This window comes from Lethenteron reissneri, unplaced genomic scaffold (genome assembly GCF_015708825.2).
Source record: "Lethenteron reissneri isolate LAM-NWPU_2019-01 unplaced genomic scaffold, ASM1570882v1 scaffold_1937, whole genome shotgun sequence".
In the NCBI taxonomy this organism is placed as follows: domain Eukaryota; kingdom Metazoa; phylum Chordata; class Hyperoartia; order Petromyzontiformes; family Petromyzontidae; genus Lethenteron; species Lethenteron reissneri.
This window is the reverse complement of record NW_026891704.1, coordinates 195,718-220,381: the sequence shown is the minus strand read 5'-3', so window position 1 is coordinate 220,381 and position 24,664 is coordinate 195,718. Positions and strand designations below refer to the sequence as shown.

The 24,664-nt window shown below is 51.1% G+C and overlaps 1 protein-coding gene across 1 annotated transcript in view; it reads right to left on the bottom strand.

Annotated features, from left to right (window-relative positions):
* Positions 1 to 24,664, bottom strand: part of LOC133339616 (neuronal membrane glycoprotein M6-b-like) — a 36,099-nt gene that overhangs the window by 6,426 nt on the left and 5,009 nt on the right. Inside the window, exons 2-3 of the mRNA XM_061547746.1 lie at positions 4,821 to 5,007; positions 1,799 to 1,955 (exon numbers count right to left, since the gene is read on the bottom strand). Of these exons, the coding sequence (XP_061403730.1) occupies positions 1,799 to 1,955; positions 4,821 to 5,007 (344 nt within the window). The remainder of the gene's footprint in view (positions 1 to 1,798; positions 1,956 to 4,820; positions 5,008 to 24,664) is intronic.

Genomic DNA, 24,664 nt, shown 5'->3' with positions numbered 1-24,664 from the left:
CATCATCAACAACACCATCAACACCATCAACACCATCACCATCAACACCATCACGTAGGTGAGCCCGATAAACTACAACATCACCACCACCAACACCGTCACCAACACCATCACCACCAACACCGTCACCACCAACACCGTCACCACCAACACCGTCACCACCAACACCATCACCACCATCACCGTCACCACCAACACCGTCACCACCAACACCGTCACCACCAACACCGTCACCACCAACACCGTCACCACCAACACCATCACCAAGACCATCACCACCAACACCGTCACCACCAACACCGTCACCACCAACACCGTCACCACCAACACCGTCACCACCAACACCGTCACCACCAACACCGTCACCAACACCGTCACCACCAACACCGTCACCAACACCGTCACCACCAACACCGTCACCACCAACACCGTCACCACCAACACCGTCACCACCAACACCGTCACCACCAACACCGTCACCACCAACACCGTCACCAACACCGTCACCACCAACACCGTCACCAACACCGTCACCACCAACACCGTCACCACCAACACCGTCACCACCAACACCGTCACCACCAACACCGTCACCAACAACACCGTCACCAACACCGTCACCACCAACACCGTCACCACCAACACCGTCACCACCACCACCCGTCACCACCAACACCGTCACCACCAACACCGTCACCACCAACACCGTCACCACCAACACCGTCACCACCAACACCGTCACCAACACCGTCACCACCAACACCGTCACCAACACCGTCACCACCAACACCGTCACCACCAACACCGTCACCACCAACACCGTCACCACCAACACCGTCACCAACAACACCGTCACCAACACCGTCACCACCAACACCGTCACCACCAACACCGTCACCACCACCACCGTCACCACCAACACCGTCACCACCAACACCGTCACCAACACCAACTCGAGCATTTGGACTGCAAGAGGAGGAATCTGAAGAGCTACGAAGCTCTTTGTCACAGAAGTCCAGCGGCGGATGGACGGCACGGAGACCCCCGGGAGCTTCCGCTCTGATGATCCCGTGGTGCGCGCCGGAGTGACAATCTCGTCACGGGGAGAACTCGAAGTCAGTTGCGTGAAGGCGACATTTAGTAAACGGCACGCTGGCCAATCGATGTGCACCTGGATGGTAAATAGAACGTGAAAGAAAGTGATTGATCGCATCTGATCGCATCTGATCGCAACTGATCGTGGTTGCGTGTAGTTGCTCGTGGTTGCTCGTAGTTGCGTGTAGTTGCTCGTAGTTGCTCGTGGTTGCGTGTAGTTGCTCGTAGTTGCTCGTGGTTGCGTGTAGTTGCTCGTGGTTGATCGTGGTTGCTCGTGGTTGCGTGTAGTTGCTCGTGCTTGCTCGTGGTTGCTCGTGGTTGCGTGTAGTTGCTCGTGGTTGCGTGTAGTTGCTCGTAGTTGCTCGTGGTTGCGTGTAGTTGCTCGTAGTTGCTCGTGGTTGCGTGTAGTTGTTCGTGGTTGATCGTGGTTGCTCGTGGTTGCGTGTAGTTGCTCGTGCTTGCTCGTGGTTGCTCGTGGTTGCGTGTAGTTGCTCGTGGTTGCGTGTAGTTGCTCGTAGTTGCTCGTGGTTGCGTGTAGTTGCTCGTAGTTGCTCGTGGTTGCGTGTAGTTGTTCGTGGTTGATCGTGGTTGCTCGTGGTTGCGTGTAGTTGCTCGTAGTTGCTCGTGGTTGCTCGTGGTTGCTCGTGGTTGCTCGTGGTTGCGTGTAGTTGCTCGTGGTTGCTCGTGGTTGCTCGCTCGTCACCATGGCGCTGATGCAGCGCCCGCAGGCGGTCGTCTTGAAGTCCCCGTGTCGTCCCTGCACGGCGCCCGTCGTGAAGAAGCCCTCGGTGAACAGCAGGATGCCCAACAGCAGGAACGCCGCCACCGTGCCGTACATGCAGAAGCGCACCACGTCCACCCTGCACACACACACAGACACACACACACAGACACACAGACACACACACACAGACACACACACAGACACACACACACAGACACACACACAGACACACACACACAGACACACACAGAGAGACAGAGAGACAGAGAGAGACACGGTGAAGAGCAGGATGCCCAACAGCAGGAACGCCGCCACCGTGCCGTACATGCAGAAGCGCACCACGTCCACCCTGCACACACACACAGACACACACACAGACACACACACACAGACACACACACAGACACAGACAGAGAGACAGAGACATGCAGTAGCGCACCACGTCCACCCTGCACACACACACAGACACACACACAGACACACACACAGAGAGACACACACAGAGAGACAGAGAGACACACACACACACAGACACACACAGAGAGACACACACAGAGACACACACACAGTGACACACACACAGTGACACACACACAGACACACACACAGACACACACACACAGACACACACACACAGACACAGACAGAGAGACAGAGACATGCAGTAGCGCACCACGTCCACCCTGCAGATAGACACAGAGACAGAGACATGGAGACAGAGAGACAGAGACATGGAGAAGCGTACCACGTCCACCCTGCACACACAGACAGACGGAGATACATGGAGACAGAGACAGACATGGAGACAGAGACAGACATGGAGACAGTACACCACGTCCACCCTGCAGACAGACAAAAAGAGACAAAGACAGAGAGACAGACAGAGACAGGGATAGAGACAGAGACAGTGAGAGACATGGACAGAGAGAGAGACAGAGACAGGGGGAGAGACAGAGAGAGAGACAGAGACAGGGAGAGACAGAGACAGTGGGAGAGACACGGGACAGTGAGAGACATGGACACAGAGAGAGACAGAGACAGGGGGAGAGACAGAGACAGTGAGAGAGAGAGAGAGACATGGACAGAGAGAGAGACAGGGGGAGAGACAGAGAGACAGAGACAGTGGGAGAGACACGGGACAGTGAGAGACATGGACACAGAGAGACAGAGACAGGGGGAGAGACAGAGAGACAGAGAGACAGAGACAGTGAGAGAGAGAGAGAGACATGGACAGAGAGAGAGAGACAGGGGGAGAGACAGAGAGACAGAGACAGTGGGAGAGACACGGGACAGTGAGAGACATGGACAGAGAGAGAGACAGAGACAGGGGGAGAGACAGAGACAGTGAGAGAGAGAGAGAGACATGGACAGAGACAGAGAGAGACAGGGGGAGAGACAGAGAGACAGAGACCCAGGACAAGTCACCACTGGGCTGTGTGCTAAGGGACTTGGCTGCCACCAACAGCAGCCACCAGCCTCCCTGCCACAGACACCCTGAGGTGGTGACGACGATGAGGTGGAGGGGGTGACGAGGTGGAGGAGGTGGAGGGGGTGACGAGGTGGAGGGGGTGGAGGTGTAGGGAGTGATAAGGTGGAGGGGGTGACGAGGTGGAGGGGGAGGGGGTGACAAGGTGGAGGGGGAGGGGGTGACGAGGTGTGTACGAGGGGTGACTGACACTTGGAAGAGCAGCAGGCTGTCGTGGTGCGTAGTGAGTGTGTAGTGTGTGTGTAGTGTGTGTGTGTAGTGTGTGTGTAGTGTGTGTGTGTAGTGTGTGTGTAGTGTGTGTGTAGTGTGTGTGTATAGTGTGTGTAGTGTGTGTGTAGTGTGTGTGTAGGGTGTGTAGTGTGTGTGTAGTGTGTGTGTGTAGTGTGTCTAGTGTGTGTGTGTAGTGTGTGTAGTGTGTGTGTAGTGTGTGTAGTGTGTGTGTAGTGTGTGTAGTGTGTGTAGTGTGTGTGTGTAGTGTGTGTAGTGTGTGTGTAGTGTGTGTGTGTAGTGTGTGTGTAGTGTGTGTGTATAGTGTGTGTAGTGTGTGTGTAGTGTGTGTGTAGTGTGTGTGTAGTGTGTGTGTATAGTGTGTGTAGTGTGTGTGTAGTGTGTGTGTAGTGTGTGTGTGTAGTGTGTGTGTGTAGTGTGTGTGTAGTGTGTGTAGTGTGTGTGTAGTGTGTGTGTGTAGTGTGTGTGTAGGGTGTGTAGTGTGTGTGTAGTGTGTGTGTGTAGTGTGTCTAGTGTGTGTGTGTAGTGTGTGTAGTGTGTGTGTAGTGTGTGTAGTGTGTGTGTAGTGTGTGTAGTGTGTGTAGTGTGTGTGTGTAGTGTGTGTAGTGTGTGTGTAGTGTGTGTGTGTAGTGTGTGTGTAGTGTGTGTGTATAGTGTGTGTAGTGTGTGTGTAGTGTGTGTGTGTAGTGTGTGTGTAGGGTGTGTGTGTAGTGTGTGTGCAGTGTGTGTGTAGTGTGTGTGTGTAGTGTGTCTAGTGTGTGTGTGTAGTGTGTGTAGTGTGTGTAGTGTGTGTAGTGTGTGTGTGTAGGGTGTGTGTGTAGTGTGTGTAGTGTGTGTGTGTAGGTGTGTGTGTAGTGTGTGTGTAGGTGTGTGTGTAGGTGTGTGTGTAGTGTGTGTGTGTAGATGTGTGTGTAGTGTGTGTGTAGTGTGTGTGTATAGTGTGTGTAGTGTGTGTGTGTAGTGTGTGTGTAGTGTGTGTAGTGTGTGTGTAGTGTGTGTGTGTAGTGTGTCTAGTGTGTGTGTGTAGTGTGTGTAGTGTGTGTGTAGTGTGTGTGTGTAGGGTGTGTGTGTAGTGTGTGTGTGTGTGTAGGTGTGTGTGTAGTGTGTGTGTAGGTGTGTGTGTGTAGATGTGTGTAGTGAGTGTGTGTAGTGTGTGTGTAGTGTGTGTGTGTAGTGTGTGTGTAGTGTGTGTGTGTAGTGTGTGTGTAGGTGTAGGGTGTAGTGTGTGTGTGTAGGTGTGTGTGTAGGTGTGTAGGGGTGTAGTGTGTGGTGTGTGTGTAGACTGACACTTGGAAGAGCAGCAGGCTGTCGTGGTGCGGGTACTGGAAGTGGTCGTCCAGCAGCGCCAGCGCGTTGCCCAGCGCCTCGTGGCCGCAGCCACAGAACAGCGCCACGCCGGCAAAGCAGAGCAGCGTGGCCACAAGAGAGGCGTACGGGACCCCCCCCAGACAGCGCACACAGCACTCGGCACACCCTGGGGGGTTAGGGGGGGGGCAGGGGGGCAGGGGGGGGGGGGCAGGAGGACACCCAGTGGTGAAGCAGAAACACCAACATCACTACCACCACTACCACCATCACCATCACTACCCATATCACTACCCCTATCACTACCCTACCACTATCACTACCCGCATCACTACCCTACCACTATCACTACCCGCATCACTACCCTACCACTATCACTACCCGCATCACTACCCTACCACTATCACTACCCGCATCACTACCCTACCACTATCACTACCCGCATCACTACCCTACCACTGTCACTACCCGCATCACTACCCTACCACTGTCACTACCCGTCATCACTACCCTACCACTTATCCAAACTATCACTACCCGCATCACTACCCTACCACTATCACTACCACGCCTCACTACCCTAACCACTATCACTACCCGCATCACTACCCTACCACTATCACTACCCGATCACTACCCTACCACTGTCACTACCCGCATCCACATACCCTACCACTGTCCCTACCCGCATCACTACCCTACCACGTCACTACCCGCATCACTACCCTACCACTGTCACTACCCGCATCACTACCCTACCATGTCACTACCCGCATCACTACCCTACCACTATCACTACCCGGCATCACTACCCTACCACTGTCACTACCTGCATCACTACCCTACCACTATCACTAACCGCATCACTACCCTACCACTATCACTACCCGCATCACTACCCTACCACTATCACTACCCGCATCACTACCCTACCACTGTCACTACCCCGCATCACTACCCTACCACTATCACTACCCGCATCACTACCCTACCACTGTCACTACCGCATCACTACCCTACCACTATCACTACCCGCATCACTACCCTACCACTGTCACTACCCGCATCACTACCTACCCTATCACTACCCGCATCACTACCCTACCACTGTCACTATCCGCATCACTCGGCACACCCTGGGGGGCACGGAGACAACAGAGACTGTGTGTGTAGCTGGTGACTTTGTGTGTTGCTGGTGACTGTGTGTGTTGCTGGTGACTTTGTGTGTTGCTGGTGACTCTGTGTGTAGCTGGTGACTTTGTGTGTTGCTGGTGACTGTGTGTGTAGCTGGTGACCTTTGTTGTGTTGCTGTGACTCTGTGTGTAGCTGGTGACTTTGTGTGTTGCTGGTGACTGTGTGTGTAGCTGGTGACTTTGTGTGTAGCTGGTGACTTGTGTGTTGCTGGTGACTGTGTGTGTAGCTGTGACTGTGTGTTGCTGGTGACTTTGTGTGTTGCTGGTGACTTTGTGTGTTGCTGGTGACTGTGTGTGTTGCTGGTGACTTTGTGTGTTGCTGGTGACTTTGTGTGTAGCTGGTGACTGTGTGTGTTGCTGGTGACTTTGTGTGTAGCTGGTGACTGTGTGTGTAGCTGGTGACTTTGTGTGTTGCTGGTGACTGTGTGTGTTGCTGGTGACTTTGTGTGTTGCTGGTGACTTTGTGTGTTGCTGGTGACTGTGTGTGTTGCTGGTGACTTTGTGTGTGTTGCTGGTGACTTTGTGTGTAGCTGGTGACTTTGTGTGTAGCTGGTGACTGTGTGTGTTGCTGGTGACTTTGTGTGTTGCTGGTGACTTTGTGTGTTGCTGGTGACTTTGTGTGTGTTGCTGGTGACTTTGTGTGTAGCTGGTGACTTTGTGTGTAGCTGGTGACTGTGTGTGTTGCTGGTGACTTTGTGTGTAGCTGGTGACTTTGTGTGTTGCTGGTGACTCTGTGTGTAGCTGGTGACTTTGTGTGTTGCTGGTGACGGTGTGTGTAGCTGGTGACTTTGTGTGTTGCTGGTGACTGTGTGTGTAGCTGGTGACTTTGTGTGTTGCTGGTGACTTTGTGTGTTGCTGGTGACTTTGTGTGTTGCTGGTGACTTTGTGTGTAGCTGGTGACTTTGTGTGTTGCTGGTGACTGTGTGTGTAGCTGGTGACTTTGTGTGTAGCTGGTGACTTTGTGTGTTGCTGGTGACTCTGTGTGTAGCTGGTGACTTTGTGTGTTGCTGGTGACTGTGTGTGTAGCTGGTGACTTTGTGTGTTGCTGGTGACTTTGTGTGTTGCTGGTGACTTTGTGTGTTGCTGGTGACTCTGTGTGTAGCTGGTGACTTTGTGTGTTGCTGGTGACTGTGTGTTGCTGGTGACTTTGTGTGTTGCTGGTGACTTTGTGTGTTGCTGGTGACTGTGTGTGTTGCTGGTGACTTTGTGTGTAGCTGGTGACTTTGTGTGTAGCTGGTGACTTTGTGTGTAGCTGGTGACTTTGTGTGTAGCTGGTTGACTGTGTGTGTTGCTGGTGACTGTGTGTGTTGCTGGTGACTTTGTGTGTAGCTGGTGACTTTGTGTGTAGCTGGTGACTTTGTGTGTCGCTGGTGACTGTGTGTGTTGCTGGTGACTTTGTGTGTAGCTGGTGACTTTGTGTGTAGCTGGTGACTTTGTGTGTTGCTGGTGACTTTGTGTGTAGCTGGTGACTGTGTGTGTTGCTGGTGACTTTGTGTGTAGCTGGTGACTTTGTGTGTTGCTGGTGACTGTGTGTGTTGCTGGTGACTTTGTGTGTTGCTGGTGACTTTGTGTGTAGCTGGTGACTGTGTGTGTTGCTGGTGACTTTGTGTGTAGCTGGTGACTTTGTGTGTTGCTGGTGACTGTGTGTGTTGCTGGTGACTTTGTGTGTTGCTGGTGACTCTGTGTGTAGCTGGTGACTTTGTGTGTTGCTGGTGACTGTGTGTGTTGCTGGTGACTTTGTGGTTGCTGGTGACTGTGTGTGTTGCTGGTGACTTTGTGTGTAGCTGGTGACTTTGTGTGTTGCTGGTGACTGTGTGTGTTGCTGGTGACTTTGTGTGTTGCTGGTGACTTTGTGTGTAGCTGGTGACTGTGTGTGTTGCTGGTGACTTTGTGTGTAGCTGGTGACTTTGTGTGTTGCTGGTGACTGTGTGTGTTGCTGGTGACTTTGTGTGTTGCTGGTGACTCTGTGTGTAGCTGGTGACTTTGTGTGTTGCTGGTGACTGTGTGTGTAGCTGGTGACTTTGTGTGTTGCTGGTGACTGTGTGTGTAGCTGGTGACTGTGTGTGTTGCTGGTGACTTTGTGTGTTGCTGGTGACTTTGTGTGTTGCTGGTGACTGTGTGTGTTGCTGGTGACTTTGTGTGTTGCTGGTGACTTTGTGTGTAGCTGGTGACTGTGTGTGTTGCTGGTGACTTTGTGTGTAGCTGGTGACTTTGTGTGTTGCTGGTGACTGTGTGTGTTGCTGGTGACTTTGTGTGTTGCTGGTGACTTTGTGTGTAGCTGGTGACGGTGTGTGTTGCTGGTGACTTTGTGTGTTGCTGGTGACTGTGTGTGTTGCTGGTGACTGTGTGTGTTGCTGGTGACTTTGTGTGTTGCTGGTGACTTTGTGTGTAGCTGGTGACTGTGTGTGTTGCTGGTGACTTTGTGTGTAGCTGGTGACTTTGTGTGTTGCTGGTGACTCTGTGTGTAGCTGGTGACTTTGTGTGTTGCTGGTGACTTTGTGTGTAGCTGGTGACTTTGTGTGTTGCTGGTGACTTTGTGTGTAGCTGGTGACTTTGTGTGTTGCTGGTGACTTTGTGTGTAGCTGGTGACTTTGTGTGTAGCTGGTGACTTTGTGTGTTGCTGGTGACTTTGTGTGTAGCTGGTGACTGTGTGTGTTGCTGGTGACTTTGTGTGTAGCTGGTGACTTTGTGTGTTGCTGGTGACTCTGTGTGTAGCTGGTGACTTTGTGTGTTGCTGGTGACTTTGTGTGTAGCTGGTGACTTTGTGTGTTGCTGGTGACTCTGTGTGTAGCTGGTGACTTTGTGTGTTGCTGGTGACTTTGTGTGTAGCTGGTGACTTTGTGTGTTGCTGGTGACTTTGTGTGTTGCTGGTGACTTTGTGTGTAGCTGGTGACTGTGTGTGTTGCTGGTGACTGTGTGTGTTGCTGGTGACTTTGTGTGTAGCTGGTGACTTTGTGTGTCGCTGGTGACTGTGTGTGTAGCTGGTGACTTTGTGTGTTGCTGGTGACTGTGTGTGTTGCTGGTGACTTTGTGTGTAGCTGGTGACTTTGTGTGTTGCTGGTGACTGTGTGTGTAGCTGGTGACTGTGTGTGTTGCTGGTGACTGTGTGTGTTGCTGGTGACTGTGTGTGTTGCTGGTGACTTTGTGTGTAGCTGGTGACTGTGTGTGTTGCTGGTGACTGTGTGTGTTGCTGGTGACTGTGTGTGTTGCTGGTGACTGTGTGTGTTGCTGGTGACTGTGTTGTGTTGCTGGTGACTGTGTGTGTTGCTGGTGACTTTGTGTGTAGCTGGTGACTTTGTGTGTAGCTGGTGACTGTGTGTGTAGCTGGTGACTGTGTGTGTTGCTGGTGACTGTGTGTGTTGCTGGTGACTTTGTGTGTAGCTGGTGACTGTGTGTGTAGCTGGTGACTTTGTGTGTTGCTGGTGACTTTGTGTGTAGCTGGTGACTGTGTGTGTAGCTGGTGACTGTGTGTGTAGCTGGTGACTGTGTGTGTTGCTGGTGACTTTGTGTGTTGCTGGTGACTGTGTGTGTTGCTGGTGACTTTGTGTGTAGCTGGTGACTGTGTGTGTAGCTGGTGACTGTGTGTGTAGCTGGTGACTGTGTGTGTTGCTGGTGACTTTGTGTGTTGCTGGTGACTGTGTGTGTAGCTGGTGACTGTGTGTGTTGCTGGTGACTTTGTGTGTTGCTGGTGACTTTGTGTGTAGCTGGTGACTGTGTGTGTAGCTGGTGACTGTGTGTGTTACTGGTGACTTTGTGTGTTGCTGGTGACTTTGTGTGTAGCTGGTGACTGTGTGTGTAGCTGGTGACTGTGTGTGTAGCTGGTGACTTTGTGTGTTGCTGGTGACTGTGTGTGTTGCTGGTGACTTTGTGTGTAGCTGGTGACTGTGTGTGTAGCTGGTGACTGTGTGTGTAGCTGGTGACTTGTGTGTAGCTGGTGACTGTGTGTGTTGCTGGTGACTGTGTGTGTTGCTGGTGACTGTGTGTGTTGCTGGTGACTTTGTGTGTTGCTGGTGACTTTGTGTGTAGCTGGTGACTTTGTGTGTCGCTGGTGACTGTGTGTGTAGCTGGTGACTGTGTGTGTAGCTGGTGACTGTGTGTGTAGCTGGTGACTTTGTGTGTTGCTGGTGACTTTGTGTGTAGCTGGGACTTTGTGTGTAGCTGGTGACTTTGTGTGTAGCTGGTGACTGTGTGTGTAGCTGGTGACTGTGTGTGTAGCTGGTGACTTTGTGTGTTGCTGGTGACTGTGTGTGTTGCTGGTGACTTTGTGTGTAGCTGGTGACTGTGTGTGTAGCTGGTGACTGTGTGTGTAGCTGGTGACTGTGTGTGTAGCTGGTGACTTTGTGTGTAGCTGGTGACTTTGTGTGTAGCTGGTGACTGTGTGTGTTGCTGGTGACTGTGTGTGTAGCTGGTGACTGTGTGTGTAGCTGGTGACTGTGTGTGTTGCTGGTGACTGTGTGTGTTGCTGGTGACTGTGTGTGTAGCTGGTGACTGTGTGTGTTGCTGGTGACTTTGTGTGTTGCTGGTGACTTTGTGTGTAGCTGGTGACTGTGTGTGTAGCTGGTGACTGTGTGTGTTGCTGGTGACTTTGTGTGTTGCTGGTGACTTTGTGTGTAGCTGGTGACTTTGTGTGTTGCTGGTGACTGTGTGTGTAGCTGGTGACTGTGTGTGTTGCTGGTGACTCTGTGTGTTGCTGGTGACTTTGTGTGTAGCTGGTGACTTTGTGTGTTGCTGGTGACTGTGTGTGTAGCTGGTGACTTTGTGTGTTGCTGGTGACTTTGTGTGTAGCTGGTGACTTGTGTGTTGCTGGTGATTTTGTGTGTTGCTGGTGATTGTGTGTGTTGCTGGTGACTTTGTGTGTAGCTGGTGACTTTGTGTGTTGCTGGTGACTTTGTGTGTTGCTGGTGATTTTGTGTGTTGCTGGTGACTGTGTGTGTTGCTGGTGACTGTGTATGTTGCTGGTGACTTTGTGTGTTGCTGGTGACTGTGTGTGTTGCTGGTGACTTTGTGTGTTGCTGGTGACTGTGTGTGTTGCTGGTGACTTTGTGTGTTGCTGGTGACTTTGTGTGTTGCTGGTGACTTTGTGTGTTGCTGGTGACTGTGTATGTTGCTGGTGACTGTGTATGTTGCTGGTGACTGTGTATGTTGCTGGTGACTTTGTGTGTAGCTGGTGACTGTGTGTGTTGCTGGTGACTGTGTGTGTAGCTGGTGACTTTGTGTGTGTTGCTGGTGACTGTGTGTGTTGCTGGTGACTGTGTGTGTTGCTGGTGACTTTGTGTGTTGCTGGTGACTTTGTGTGTTGCTGGTGACTTTGTGTGTTTCGTATCGGAATCGCCTCCAGTGCTGTTGCTGCTGGTGGCAACACAAGTTGTTTAAAGTCAAAAAGTCTCTGTCTCCCTTCATCTCTCTCCCTCTCTTCCCACCTCTCTTCCCTCCTGTCCCCCCCTTCTCTCCCATCCCCTCTCTCCCTGTCTCTCTCGTCTCCCCCCTCTCTGTCCCCCCCTCTCCATCTCCTCCTGCTCCACATCGCAACAGCGCGGCTCTCATTCCCATGGCGACTTGATTTAGCCTGGCACAGCAGTACCAGGCTAGGTCACGGGACAGACTTAGGTGCTAAGTCTGTCCCGTGACCTCCGCCTCCTGCACCTAGCCTGGCACAGCACTCAACCCAGAGAGAGAGGGGGGAGAGGGAGGAAGAAGATGGGGAGAGAGAGAGAGTCTCTCTCTCTCTGTGTGAATCCGTGGTACTGTGGGCATCGTTGTGAAAATCGTCTCCAATCTCTCTCTCCACTCTCTCCACTCTCTCCCCCTCTCTCCACACTCTCTCTCTTGCCCTCTCCCCCTCTCTCCACTCTCTCCACTCTCTCCCCTCCTCTCTCCCCTCTCTCCCCTCCAGCCACCCACACAATGGATAAAGCTCCCCTTGTGTGGAACTCACTTGGCCCAGAAACAGAGAATGAGGTCCTGCTAACATTTGTATACACACACACTCTCACTCATACACACACTCATATATACACTCATATATACACTCATATACACACACTCATATATACACTCATACACACACTCATATACACACACACTCATACACACACTCATATATACACTCATACACACACTCATATACACACACACTCATACACACACTCATATATACACTCATATACACACACACATATATACACTCACTCATACACACACTCATATACACACTCATACACACACTCATATACACACTCATATACACACTCATATACACACTCATATACACACACTCATATACACACTCACTCATACACACACACTCATATACACACTCACTCATACACACACTCATATACACACTCATATACACACTCAAATACACACACTCATATATACACTCATACACACACTCATATACACACACACTCATACACACACTCATATATACACTCATATACACACTCATATACACACTCATATACACACACACTCTCACTCATACACACACTCATATATACACTCATATACACACTCACTCATACACACACTCATATATATAAGCACTCAATAATATACACGTGAATATATACCCTCTCACTAATATACACTCACTCATACACACACTAATATACACATTCACATACACACACTAATATACACACATACACACACTAATATACACACATACACACACTAATATACACATTCACATACACTCACTAATATACACCAATACCGATACTCGCCATTCGTCTCGAAGTGACAGTGATGTCACCACGGCCTCTGTGCCAGGCCAGGTGCACTTTGAGGCCACGTGAAGTGTCGAAGGCTCGCTGGCAGGAGGTCAAGGGACAGACCATGTCGGTGCAATGGGTTCACTGACCGAGATGATTGGCTAATGCACCACCTGTGCCCCCTACTGTACCAACTTGCTGTGCTTTAGCCACCCGGCACTCCGCTCGTGTTGTGAGCATCGCTCCTTTTCCCTCCGTTGTTGCTGGAGGGCGACTGCCTCCAACTGCCCAGTAGCGTCCTTCACGAGCCTCCTCCACAGAGGCCGATCTTGACACCGCTGGTACCAGTCATCGGCAAGTCCACTCAGCTCCACGTCCTCCTGTACCACATCACTCCATGTCTTCTTCAGCCAGTGCCAGGCCCAGTTACTCCTCTCTATCCGGCCAAGCAGAAGCTGTTTAGGCATGCAGTGGCTGGGCATGCGGGCTACATGACCCAGCCAACGCAGCCTTGCCTGCCGGAGGAGCTCACCGATGGGAATGTGTCCAGAAAAATCAAGGATCTGTGAGCTGCTCACACAATTCAGCCTGGTTAAACCCAGGATGGATCGTAAGCAGGCCAACCTGAAGTTTTGTATCCGGTGCAGATGTTCCATTAGGGGGGGTCCATGTTTTGCAAGCGTAGAGAAGGGAGGGAATGACTGTGGCCGAGAAGACCTGGAGCGTTGTGTGGAGTGAGAGACCAGGTAGCTTCCACACAGAAGCAGCACACAGCCGACAAGTTCGGAGTGAGGCCTCGGCTGCCAAACCGGAGCTGGTCATAAGCACACTACCCAGCAGAGGTCGCAATCGGGTACCCGATACCCGTACCCTACCCGATACCCGGCTACCCGTACCCGGCCGGGTACGGGTAGCCGGGTAGCCGTTTGCGACCCTGGTGCGGCCGGGTACGGGTAGGCCGTGAGTCACTGGTGAGTAACCGTCTGTCACTCATTTCCCAACGTCTTGTCTCTTCTCACAATTCAAGTTCCTAGAATCAACCCACCCGCGCCTGCAACACGGCTTCATCCCAGAGGTCGCAATCGGGTACCCGATACCCGTACCCTACCCCTACCCGGCCGGGTACGGGTAGGGTACGGCCGGATACGGGTACCCGTTTGCGACCCTGGTGCGGCCGGGTACGGGTAAGGAATCAAAACCCGTTTGCGACCTCTGCTACCCAGGTATGGGAAACACTCCAAAATTTCTTCATCGCTCATGGGGGTGGAGGGAGGGGATCATTTGATGACATAAAATACCCAGGCAGGTGCTTTATTTGGGAGCTGATAGTGAGAGGTTCCATCTCTTAGTAGCAAGCTCCAGGTTCAGCAGCTGCATCTCCAACTCCTCCTCTGAGTGAGCAGAAAACACCATATCATCAGCATACGTAAAATGGTAGACTAATAGGGAGCCACCCCTCGACTATACCCGGGCATCGATCCACCTCTCATTGCATCTGTTAGAAATTCCACTGGTACAGCCATGGAAAGCTTCTCGAACTACGTGGTCAAAGATGATGTTAAATCATGTGGGAGCCAGAGTACATCCCGTTTGCACCCGCAATGTAAGCAGGGAATGGCTCCTACTCCAGGCCACGTAGCTTTACCCGGGCCTGCCAAACATCATCAAGGCCCTTCATGATTGTGAGCAGAAAGTCAGGGACTCCGAAAGCACTAAGAACAGGACGGCTGCTTGCGTTGTGGCCGAAACGTCGTGAGAATTGTATTTTATTGTTTTATTTTTATTATTTTATTATTTCCCTTCTATGTGACTTTACCAAAAGAACAAAGAAGATGAATCCCTGCAGTCACGAAAGAAGCTTTACATCGAAATTTCACTAAGAACAGCTTAGAGCCTTGGCCTACTGATGGTACCATAGGCCTTGACCAGGTCAATAAAGCAGAGATGTAGGTCTTGTTGGAATTCCCTACAGCTCTGCTGTAGCAGACAGACAGAGAATGTGGCATCCGTACAAGACAGCCCTGGTCTGAAACCACATTGGGGCTCCAAAAAATTATCCTCAATGTGCCTGGCAAGGCAAAGTTGAATAATAATCCTTGCCAGGACCTTTCCCGGCAGACTGAGGGGGGAGATGTCGCTGTAGTTGTTACAATCTGCGCTGTCCGCCTTCTTAAAGAGGGGGACCACTAGGGAATCCTCCCAATCCTGCGGAACCCGTCCATGTATGTAGATCTTCTTTATCACCATAGGTAGGCAACCGTGATAATCGAATGTGTGATTAGCACGGTTCAGTGGCCCAAATCTATTATTATGTCACGTAGGGTAATCTGCACACAGACGCCACCCTCTGTCAGCATTTCACTTGGAAGAGCATCTTTGCCCAGCGCTTTTCCTGTTATATTATCGGACTCTGGATCGCCCCTCGTACAACCACTAAGAAAGGGGTGGCTACTTCTGCCAGTATTTAAGGCACTGCAGCCTCAGCAGGGTCATCCGCACCTTGCCTCATAATGTTGTCTGGGCTGAGGAAATTCCCTTCACCCAAGACCTTCATATAAACGCACTGCAAACCTGCAGACCAGTTCCTGGGGGTCGGAGATTGGTTCACCATTTGTTTCCTCAAGGATGGTGATAGGTGTGGCGCTGAAAGTTACCTCTTAGATGGAATCAAAGAGTGATTTTGTGAGTGCAGGCTACTGAGGCAGATTCCATCTCCTCAGCAACCCATCACCACCACTCATCTTTGCAGCGCTGCACGGCCCTTCAACCCTCCGAGGAAAGGCTGTGGTAAGCCTCCTCATTCTCCAACATTGGATTCTCTGGGGAAGTTTGGACCGCGTACCCAATGCAGCCATTGCAGCTGTATGAGCCACAGTCCTGAACCTCGCCCATTCCCTCTCAGCAACAGGCCAACAACCCGCGCATGCGCAGTAAGCGGCAATCCTCGGTGCCATCTCAGAGGTTTTCCCCTCCACATCCCATTGTTGACGAGCCCCCCCCCCCCTCCCAGATTCTCGCTTCGCTGTCCACACCAGAGGCTCTGTAGGAGGCTCCTGTAGGAGGAGGAGGCTCCTGTAGGAGGCTCCTGTAGGAGGAGGAGGAGGCGCGTGTAGGAGGCTCCTGTAGGAGGAGGAGGAGGCTCCTGTAGGAGGCTCCTGTAGGAGGAGGAGGCTCCTGTAGGAGGCTCCTGTAGGAGGAGGAGGAGGCTCCTGTAGGAGGCTCCTGTAGGAGGCTCCTGTAGGAGGAGGAGGCTCCTGTAGGAGGCTCCTGTAGGAGGAGGAGGAGGCTCCTGTAGGAGGCTCCTGTAGGAGGAGGAGGCTCCTGTAGGAGGAGGAGGAGGCTCCTGTAGGAGGCTCCTGTAGGAGGAGGAGGAGGCTCCTGTAGGAGGAGGAGGAGGCTCCTGTAGGAGGAGGAGGCTCCTGTAGGAGGAGGAGGCTCCTGTAGGAGGCTCCTGTAGGAGGAGGAGGAGGCTCCTGTAGGAGGAGGAGGCTCCTGTAGGAGGAGGAGGCTCCTGTAGGAGGCTCCTGTAGGAGGAGGAGGCTCCTATAGGAGGAGGAGGAGGCTCCTGTAGGAGGCTCCTGTAAGGGGGTGTGGGAGCGTGGCGGCGAGGTGTGGGAAGCTGAGAGCCACAAGCTACTGTGGGCTCGCCTCACCATCAACAAGAGGCGAGGAGTGGTGGTGATGGTGGTTGCTTACGCCCCCACTGAAGATGAACACCAGTGGAGGGATGCAGGCAAAGCCGATGAGTCAGATGCCTTCCATGACCTCCTGTCACAGCTGCTGGCTAAAGTGGCCCCTCGGGACAGAGTCATCTTGTTGGGTGACTTCAATGCCCGAGTTGGTCATGATGCTGGCATCTGGGTCAGAGTGATATGGAGTAGTAATGGGCCAGATCAGCTCAATAACAACGACAGGAGGCTGCTAGACTTTTGCGCAGCCCATGGGCTTGTAATTACCAACACGCTGTTGCGGCATCGGCACATCCACACAACATCATGGATGCATGCCGGGTCCAAGCAAGAACATCTGCTGGACTACATAGTGATGGAATAGCAGATGTCTTTGACACTAGGACCTACCATGGAGCTCATCTGCCCACTGACCATACGCTTGTCATCTATGAGATGCGCCTGCCGTTCTTACACTCCGGTGGTGGGTTTCGATCTCGGATCCCATTCAAACCCACAGAGGCCTGGTCTCAGCTAGCTGAGGATAGCTGCAAGCGAGAATGTCAACATCGCTTGCAGCTGGGGTTGGCATCGTCCCACCCTCCTCCTCACGCCGAGGGTAAATGGGCGAGGTTTAGGACTGTGGCTCATGCAGCTGCAATGGCTGCTTTGCGTACGCGGTCCAGACTTCCCCAGAGACGCTGGCTGACAGGGGAAGTGTTCCAGCTGCTTGAGATAAAGCGACAGGCCCACTCCCATCATGGACAACATTCAACATTGGAGAACGATCCGGCTTACCGCAGCCTTCGCTCAGAGGCTGGGAGAGGATGAGTGGTGGGCGCTGGCTGTTGAAGAGATGGCCTCCGTAGCCCACGATCACGTAAAATAAGTATCTTGTAGTGCAAACCTGCAGACCTGCAACTGCTCTGCAGGTTTGCAGAGCATTGCTACGAGGTCTTGGCAGAGGGGAATTCCCTCAGCCCAGACAATATCATGAGGCAAGGATGGGAATGGTCCTAGATTTGAAGCTTTCGTGACTGCAAGGATTCATATTCTTAGGTTTTTTCGGTAAAGTCACGTAGAATGAAAATAAAAAAATAATTAAATAAATCGTTATAACGTTATATATTTTATTATGTTTTATTTTATTATTTTATAAATAAAAATAATAAAAGAATATAATATTTTATTATGCTTTATTTTATTATTTATTATTTCCATTCTACGTGACTTTACCGAAAGAACCAAGAAGATGAATCCCTGCAGTCACGAAAGCTTTACATCGAAACTTCACAGGATGATGGGTTCTGCAGGACTGGATGCCCTGGTGGTCCCCGCTCTTTAAGAACCACGCAGACTGCAACAACTACAGGGGCACTATTGGAACCTCATTTGCCAGTAAAAATATGATAATTGGTTTTTTACCCTTCTATCTGGCAACAAAACTGACACCTTTTTACAAGGAGTCATGTTTGCAGAGACCCGCAATACCTGCAGTAAAATGCGCCTTTTGGCGTCATCTGGTCCAACCCATGTGAGACTAGGCTCTAAGAAAAGCTGTCTCGGGTGTGGACCAATCAACTTCAAGGACAGTGCACATACATTATCAGAGTTATGTTCTTTTGTTTGTATTATGACTGCAGGTATTGTGGTCTATGCAAACAAAAGGTGTCAGTTTTGTTGCCAGATAGAAGGGTAAAAAAAACAATTATCAACTACAGGGGCATTGCCAGGCACGCTGATTGGACTTGTCGATGACCGGCACCAGCGGTGTGGAGATCGTCCTCTGTGGAGGAGGAGATCAACCTCGTGATGGACGCTACTGGGCAGTAGTCGTCCTCCAGCAACAGGAGAGGGCAGAGGAGCGACTATCACGGCAACAAGGTGCACGTAGCCTGGCACAAGCGCCGTGGTGACGTCGCCGCCACGTTGTGGTGAATGGGGGTTGGCGTGTGTGTACACGTGTGTGTGTATGTGTGTACACGTGTACACACATACACACACACGTGTACACACACACGTACACACACACGTGTACACGCACACACACGTGTACACGTGTCAGTGTGTGTGTGTACACGTGTGTCAGTGTGTGTGTGTACACGTGTCAGTGTGTGTGTGTGTACACGTGTGTCAGTGTGTGTACACGTGTGTGTACACGTGTCAGTGTGTGTACACGTGTGTGTACACGTGTGTCAGTGTGTGTACACGTGTGTGTACACGTGTGTCAGCGTGTGTACACGTGTGTGTACACGTGTGTCAGTGTGTGTACACGTGTGTGTACACGTGTGTCAGTGTGTGTACACGTGTGTGTACACGTGTGGCAGTGTGTGTGTACACGTGTGTGTGTACACGTGTGTGTGCACGAGCGAGCCTTACGTGTTTTCACGGGGCGTCACGTCTGTAGTCGTAGTCTCCATTGTGATGCACGGCCCAATCTCAGCCTCTCTCTCTCGCTCTCTGTCTAAACCTCTCTCTCTGTGTCTCTCTGTGTGTGTCTCTGTGTCTGTGTGTCTCTGTGTGTGTCCGTGTGTGTCTCCGTGTGTGTGTCTGTGTGTGTCTCTCTGTGTGTCTCTGTGTCCGTGTGTGTCTCCGTGTGTGTGTCTGTGTGTGTCTCTCTGTGTGTCTCTGTGTGTCTCTGTGTGTCCGTGCGTGTCTCTGTGTGTGTCTCTCTGTGTATCTGTGTCTAGATGTATCTATCTAGATCTATTGATCTCTGCGCTCTCTATCCGCACAGAATGGGATCTCTCTCTCTCTGTATCTCGATATCTCTCTCGATCTCTGTGTGTGTCTAGGTCTCTCTCTCTGTGTGTGTGTGTCTAGGTCTCTCTCTCTCTGTGTATGTCTAGGTCTCTGTCTCTCTCTGTGTGTGTGTCTCTGTGTGTCTCTGTGTATGTGTCGAGGTCTGTGTGTCTCTGTCTCTGTGTGTGTGTGTCTCTGTGTGTGGTGTGTGTCTCTGTGTGTGCGTCGAGGTCTCTGTGTCTCTCTCGAGGTCTCTCGCTCTCACTGCCGCTCTCTCCCCACACACACAATGGGAGCTCTCCCCCCTCTCCCTTCTCTCTCCCCCCTCTCTCCCTACCCCCTCTCCCACGAATCAGCGCAGCCTTGCATCTGTTTGTGTCAATGTGTGTGTGTCTCTCTCTGTCTCTGTGTGTGTCTCTCTCTGTGTCTCTGTGTGTCTTTGTCTCTCTGTCTCTGTGTCTTTGTCTCTCTGTATCTCTGTGTCTGTCTCTCTCTGTCTATGTGTGTGTGTCTCTCTCTCTCTGTGTCTGTGTGTCTCTGTGTGTCTTTGTCTCTCTGTCTGTCTCTCTGTTTCTCTGTGTCTGTCTCTCTGTGTGTCTCTGTGTGTGTCTCTGTGTATGTGTCTCTGTGTATGTGTCTCAGTAATCGGTTGCGTAACGCTGTGTGGAAGCTACCTGGTCTATCACTCCGCACGAAGCTTCAGGTCTTCTCGGCCACGGTCATTCCCTCCCTTCTCTACGCTTGCGAAACGTGGACCCCCCTAACGGAACATCTTCGCCGGTTGGAAACATTTAGGCTGGCCTGCCTACGATCCATCCTGGGTTTAACCAGGCTGGATTGTGTGAGGAGCTCACAAATCCTTGAAAGATCTGGGCAAAGTCCCATCAGTGAGCTCCTCCGGCAGGCAAGGCTGCGTTGGCTGGGTCATGTAGCCCACATGCCCAGCCACCGCATGCCTAAACAGCTTTTGTTCGGCCGGATCGAGGGGGCTAAACGGGCGCGGCACGGGCTGGAGAAGAGATGGAGTGATGTGGTACAGGAGGACGTGGAGCTGAGTGGACTTGCCGATGACTGGTACCAGCGGTGTCAAGATCGGCATCTGTGGAGGAGGCTCGTGAAGGACGCTACTGGGCAGTTGAAGGCAGTCGCCCTCCAAACACAACGGAGGGCGGAGGAGCGATGCTCACAACAACGAGCGGAGCGCCGGGTGGCTAAAGCACAGCAAGTTGGCACAGTAGGGGGCACAGGTGGTGCATCAGCCAGTCATCTCGGTCATCTCAGTCATCTTCTTGGATCTTTCGGTAAAGTGACGTAGAAGGAAAATAATAAAATAATAAAAATAAAACATAATAAATACAATTCTCACGACGTTTCGGCCACAACGCAAGCAGCCGTCCTCAGGTGAAGAACAGGTCTGTCGGAAAGACAGCGTCTCAGTCAGTCGACCCGTGGCACCTGCTGGGTCTGCCCCGTGACCTCCTGCCAGCGGGCGTTCGACACTTCACGTGGCCTCAAGGTGCACATGGCCTGGCACAAGCGTCGTGGTGACGTCACCGCCACTTAGTAGCGAATGGCGGTTGTTGTTGTTGTGTATGGGGAGCGGTGGCGCTGCTGTTGGCGCTCTGCTCTACAAACCTGGCGACCCGAGTTTGATTCCCGCTTACGGCCAACACAAGTGATAGCAATGATCTGAACCGGTCCTGGGCCTCCCCTAGGTCGACTCAACCTCAATTGAGTACCTCAGTTTAATTTTAATTTCAGTTGTATTTATTTGGTATAGCCCTGTGAGCCATTCGGCTCTTGAATCGGGTGCAACCGCAACAAACAACAAACAACAAAAACGTGAAGAAGAAAACATCTTAAAGTGACTATGCGCAAACAGAAAAATCCAGGAAAAAACTGCAAAATCTTTCAGAAAAAAATCACCGTACACCAACGCTGTGTGCAAAATCCCAGTAGGATGCAAGTCAAACAACAACAACAACAACCACAAGACAACTTAGATTAAAGCCATCATTCTAACTCCGTACTACAACAAACAAACATGGCCAAACCAGTAAACTTTTCAAAATCACCAAAATAAAGCCATGAACAATGTAACAGTGATCATAGGAACTGTGACCGAATTTTCACAATAAACGACATAAACAACATGTACCACCAAAACCCTGTAGCCATAGCTGGCTGCATGAGTCACTCCACAACAGCAGGAGCATCAGTAAGAGTATCAACTTTTTCCAAATGCACCTCTAAAGATCAGCACACTCAATCAAAACTCAAGATCATACGCTGCAGCGGTCATCCCGAACGAAAACATTTGAATTTCGATGTAAAGCTTCTTTCGTGACTGCAGGGATTCATCTTCTTGGTTCTTTCGGTAAAGTCACGTAGAAGGGAAATAATAAAATAATAAAAATAAAACATAATAAAATACAATTCTCACGACGTTTCGGCCACAACGCAAGCAGTCGTCCTCAGGTGGAGAACAGGTCTGTCGGGAAGACAGAGTCTGGATGACAAGCCCCAGGCTTGGAGCGACTATTTAAGCTGGGATGGAGGGGGGAAGAGCGCCTTGACAAAATAATTTGCATATCAAGAGGAATTTCGCTTGCGTTGTGGACGAAACGTCGTGAGAATTATTTGATAATGTTTTATTTTTATTATTTTATTACTTCCCTTCTACGTGACTTTACCGAAAGAACCAAGAAGATGAATCCCTGCAGTCACGAAAGCTTTACATCGAAGGTTAAAATTGTCAACTATTTTTTGGGGCTCTGAAAAATATTCCCAATTTCGGTTAAGCTCAGCGGGCAGATGATCTGTGTTGGATGCCTTTTCGATACATTTGATCGTTTTCCAGGAGATCCTGGCATTTCCATGTGATTCCAGTAGAGTGCAGGAAAAGTCGGCATGTTTTGCATGCCGTAGTTTTTTGACGCATCTATTCCTTAAAATGCTGTATTCTAGCCAGTCATGGACCAAATTACTTTTCTGAGCACATACCCAAGCCTTGTCCCTAGTTTCCACGAGCTTTGTAATCAAACCAGTTTTAAATCTAACCAACGGAGCATGTTTGTTAAGAATTTGGAGAAACATGTAACCTGAAAGTCTCCCAAGACGACATCACCGCCCTTGTCAATATCCGAGTGAAGTACATCGTTAGTAGATGCCTGAGAGCTGAAGTGTCTCGTGGAGTGGTTCTCAACCAATTTAGGAGCGCTGTGTAGTAAACATCCCCACTGGGGGAGAGACAAAGGCGGCCGGGCGTGGTGCTGGCCACCCACCCCCTCGTGTGCCACAGTGCCGGTAGCCTTCAGATGTGCTAACAGCACTTGCCCCAATATTCTGTTAGAGGCTGCACCGGGGATATTTATCTTTGCACCATCGATGATGCTGGATGCAATTACCAGCGAAACGTCACAGTACGACTCAAACATTGTAAATGTCTTCTTGGTTCTTTCGGTAAAGTCACGTAGAAGGGAAGTAATAAAATAAATAAAATAAAACATAATAAAATACAATTCTCACGACGTTTCGGCCACAACGCAAGCAGCCGTCCTCAGATGACTGCTGCTTGCGTTGTGGCCGAAACGTCGTGAGAATTGTATTTTATTATGTTTAATTTTTTTTATTTTATTACTTCCATTCTACGTGATGACTTTACCGAAAGAACCAAAAAGATGAATCCCTGCAGTCACGAAAGCTTTAAATCGAAACTGTAAATGTTGTGGTTTCACGCTTCAACACACCGGTGGGCTAAAGCAGTGAACTATTTGTCTTTTGTCAACGTGACACTTTTTTACTGATTGGCCGTGTCGGGTGGTGGAGGGTTACGACACATTTATAAATAACGCGATCTCACCCCAACAACGTTGATTATTAATAATATTGGTCACGAAAGCCTGCTACGTGTCAAAGGAACTAATTGCTTTTGTGGCAACATCTACAACCAGACTGCTTAGAGACCTGGGAATTAAGGGCCAGAGCCAGCGTTCGGCAATCAGAGCTGTATCGGAGGCGGCAGAAGGCAGCAGTCAGTGGCTCTGGATGAAGAGGAAAGACCCCAGCTGGGCCCCAAAGTGAGAGGGCCAGGAGGTATGCAGTCAACAATGCTTGACTCAGGGAGGAGGACGCCCCTGCCATGCATAGTCCCACGGGATGTTGGCTACCAACAACAAGGCAACTCCTACGACTAATTGGGAATGGGACGCAAGCGTAGGATTGATCACCCTGTCGCTGGCCGCCTTTGGGGAGGGTGTATAGTATGAAAGGCCGAAACACCCTAGGAACCAAAGGGTCACTACTGACGATGCGCTCCCCAAATGTCACCAGGCTCACTGTTCATGAACTCTTGGATGTGCTTGCACAAACGATAGTAACATCTCATCCTGTGTTCTTGGAATCTCGGTATGAGGCAGTCTGTTTCGCACGAAGAGCGGCCACTCGGCTGGGTCATGTTGCAGCCTTCAAAACAATGTCCCGAGCCGATGAGCCCCTTCCACTGGTGCCATTCTCGGCGTGATGTTTGCCAATTCCTTCCACCAAAGTGGAGTGTGTGGTGGATGTACCCACTTCAGCGGGATCCACCACTTACACGGAAATATATTTAGAGGACAGAGACACATAGAGAGAGAGAGAGAGGGGGAGGAGTGAGAGGGTTATATTTAGATTGTATAGACAGAGTGAATAGGGAGAGGGAGGAGGATAGGGGGGGAGGGTGACCCCGGGTGTCGGGGTGGAGGGAGCGTGAGAGAGAGAAGTGGGGAGCTCAACAAACAATGAGAGACACAAATTCAGAGTTTCAGAGTCCTGAAACTCTCCCCCCCCCCCCCCTCTCTCTCCCCCCCCCCCTCTCTCCCCTCTCTCTCCCCTCTCTCCCCTCTCTCTCCCCTCTCTCCCCTCTCTCTTTTTTTTCCGATCAGTGGAAACAAGAAGATGCTCGGTGTAGTCGGCACTTTGCTTCGTTCATCATTTCGTAAAACATTTTTTTTACATTTTTAAACTTTGCTTCATGTAAAACCCCCACCTCACTATCTCTCTCGTTCTGCACGCAGCCCCCCCCCCCCTCTCCCCTCTCTCCCCCCTCTCCTCCCCTCTCCCCCCCCCCTCTCCCCCTCTCCCCCCCCCTCTCCCCTCCCCTCTCTCTCATTTTTTTGTTTCCGATCAATCAGTGAGAAGTAATGGGGGTTCTGTGTTTGTGAACTTTCGGGTTTGCGTTGCGTCAATGTTACTATTCTGTCTTACCACTTCCCCTACCTCTACCACTACCCATACCACTAGCACTACCCCTACCACTACCCCTACCCATATCACTACCACTACCAATACCCATACCCCTACCACTACCCCTACCACTACCAATATCACTACCCCTACCACTACCCCTACCACTACCCCTACCACCACCCCTACCACTACCCCTACCCCTACCCCCACCACCACTACCACTACCCCTACCAATACCCATATCACTACCCCTACCACTACCCCTACCACCACCCCTA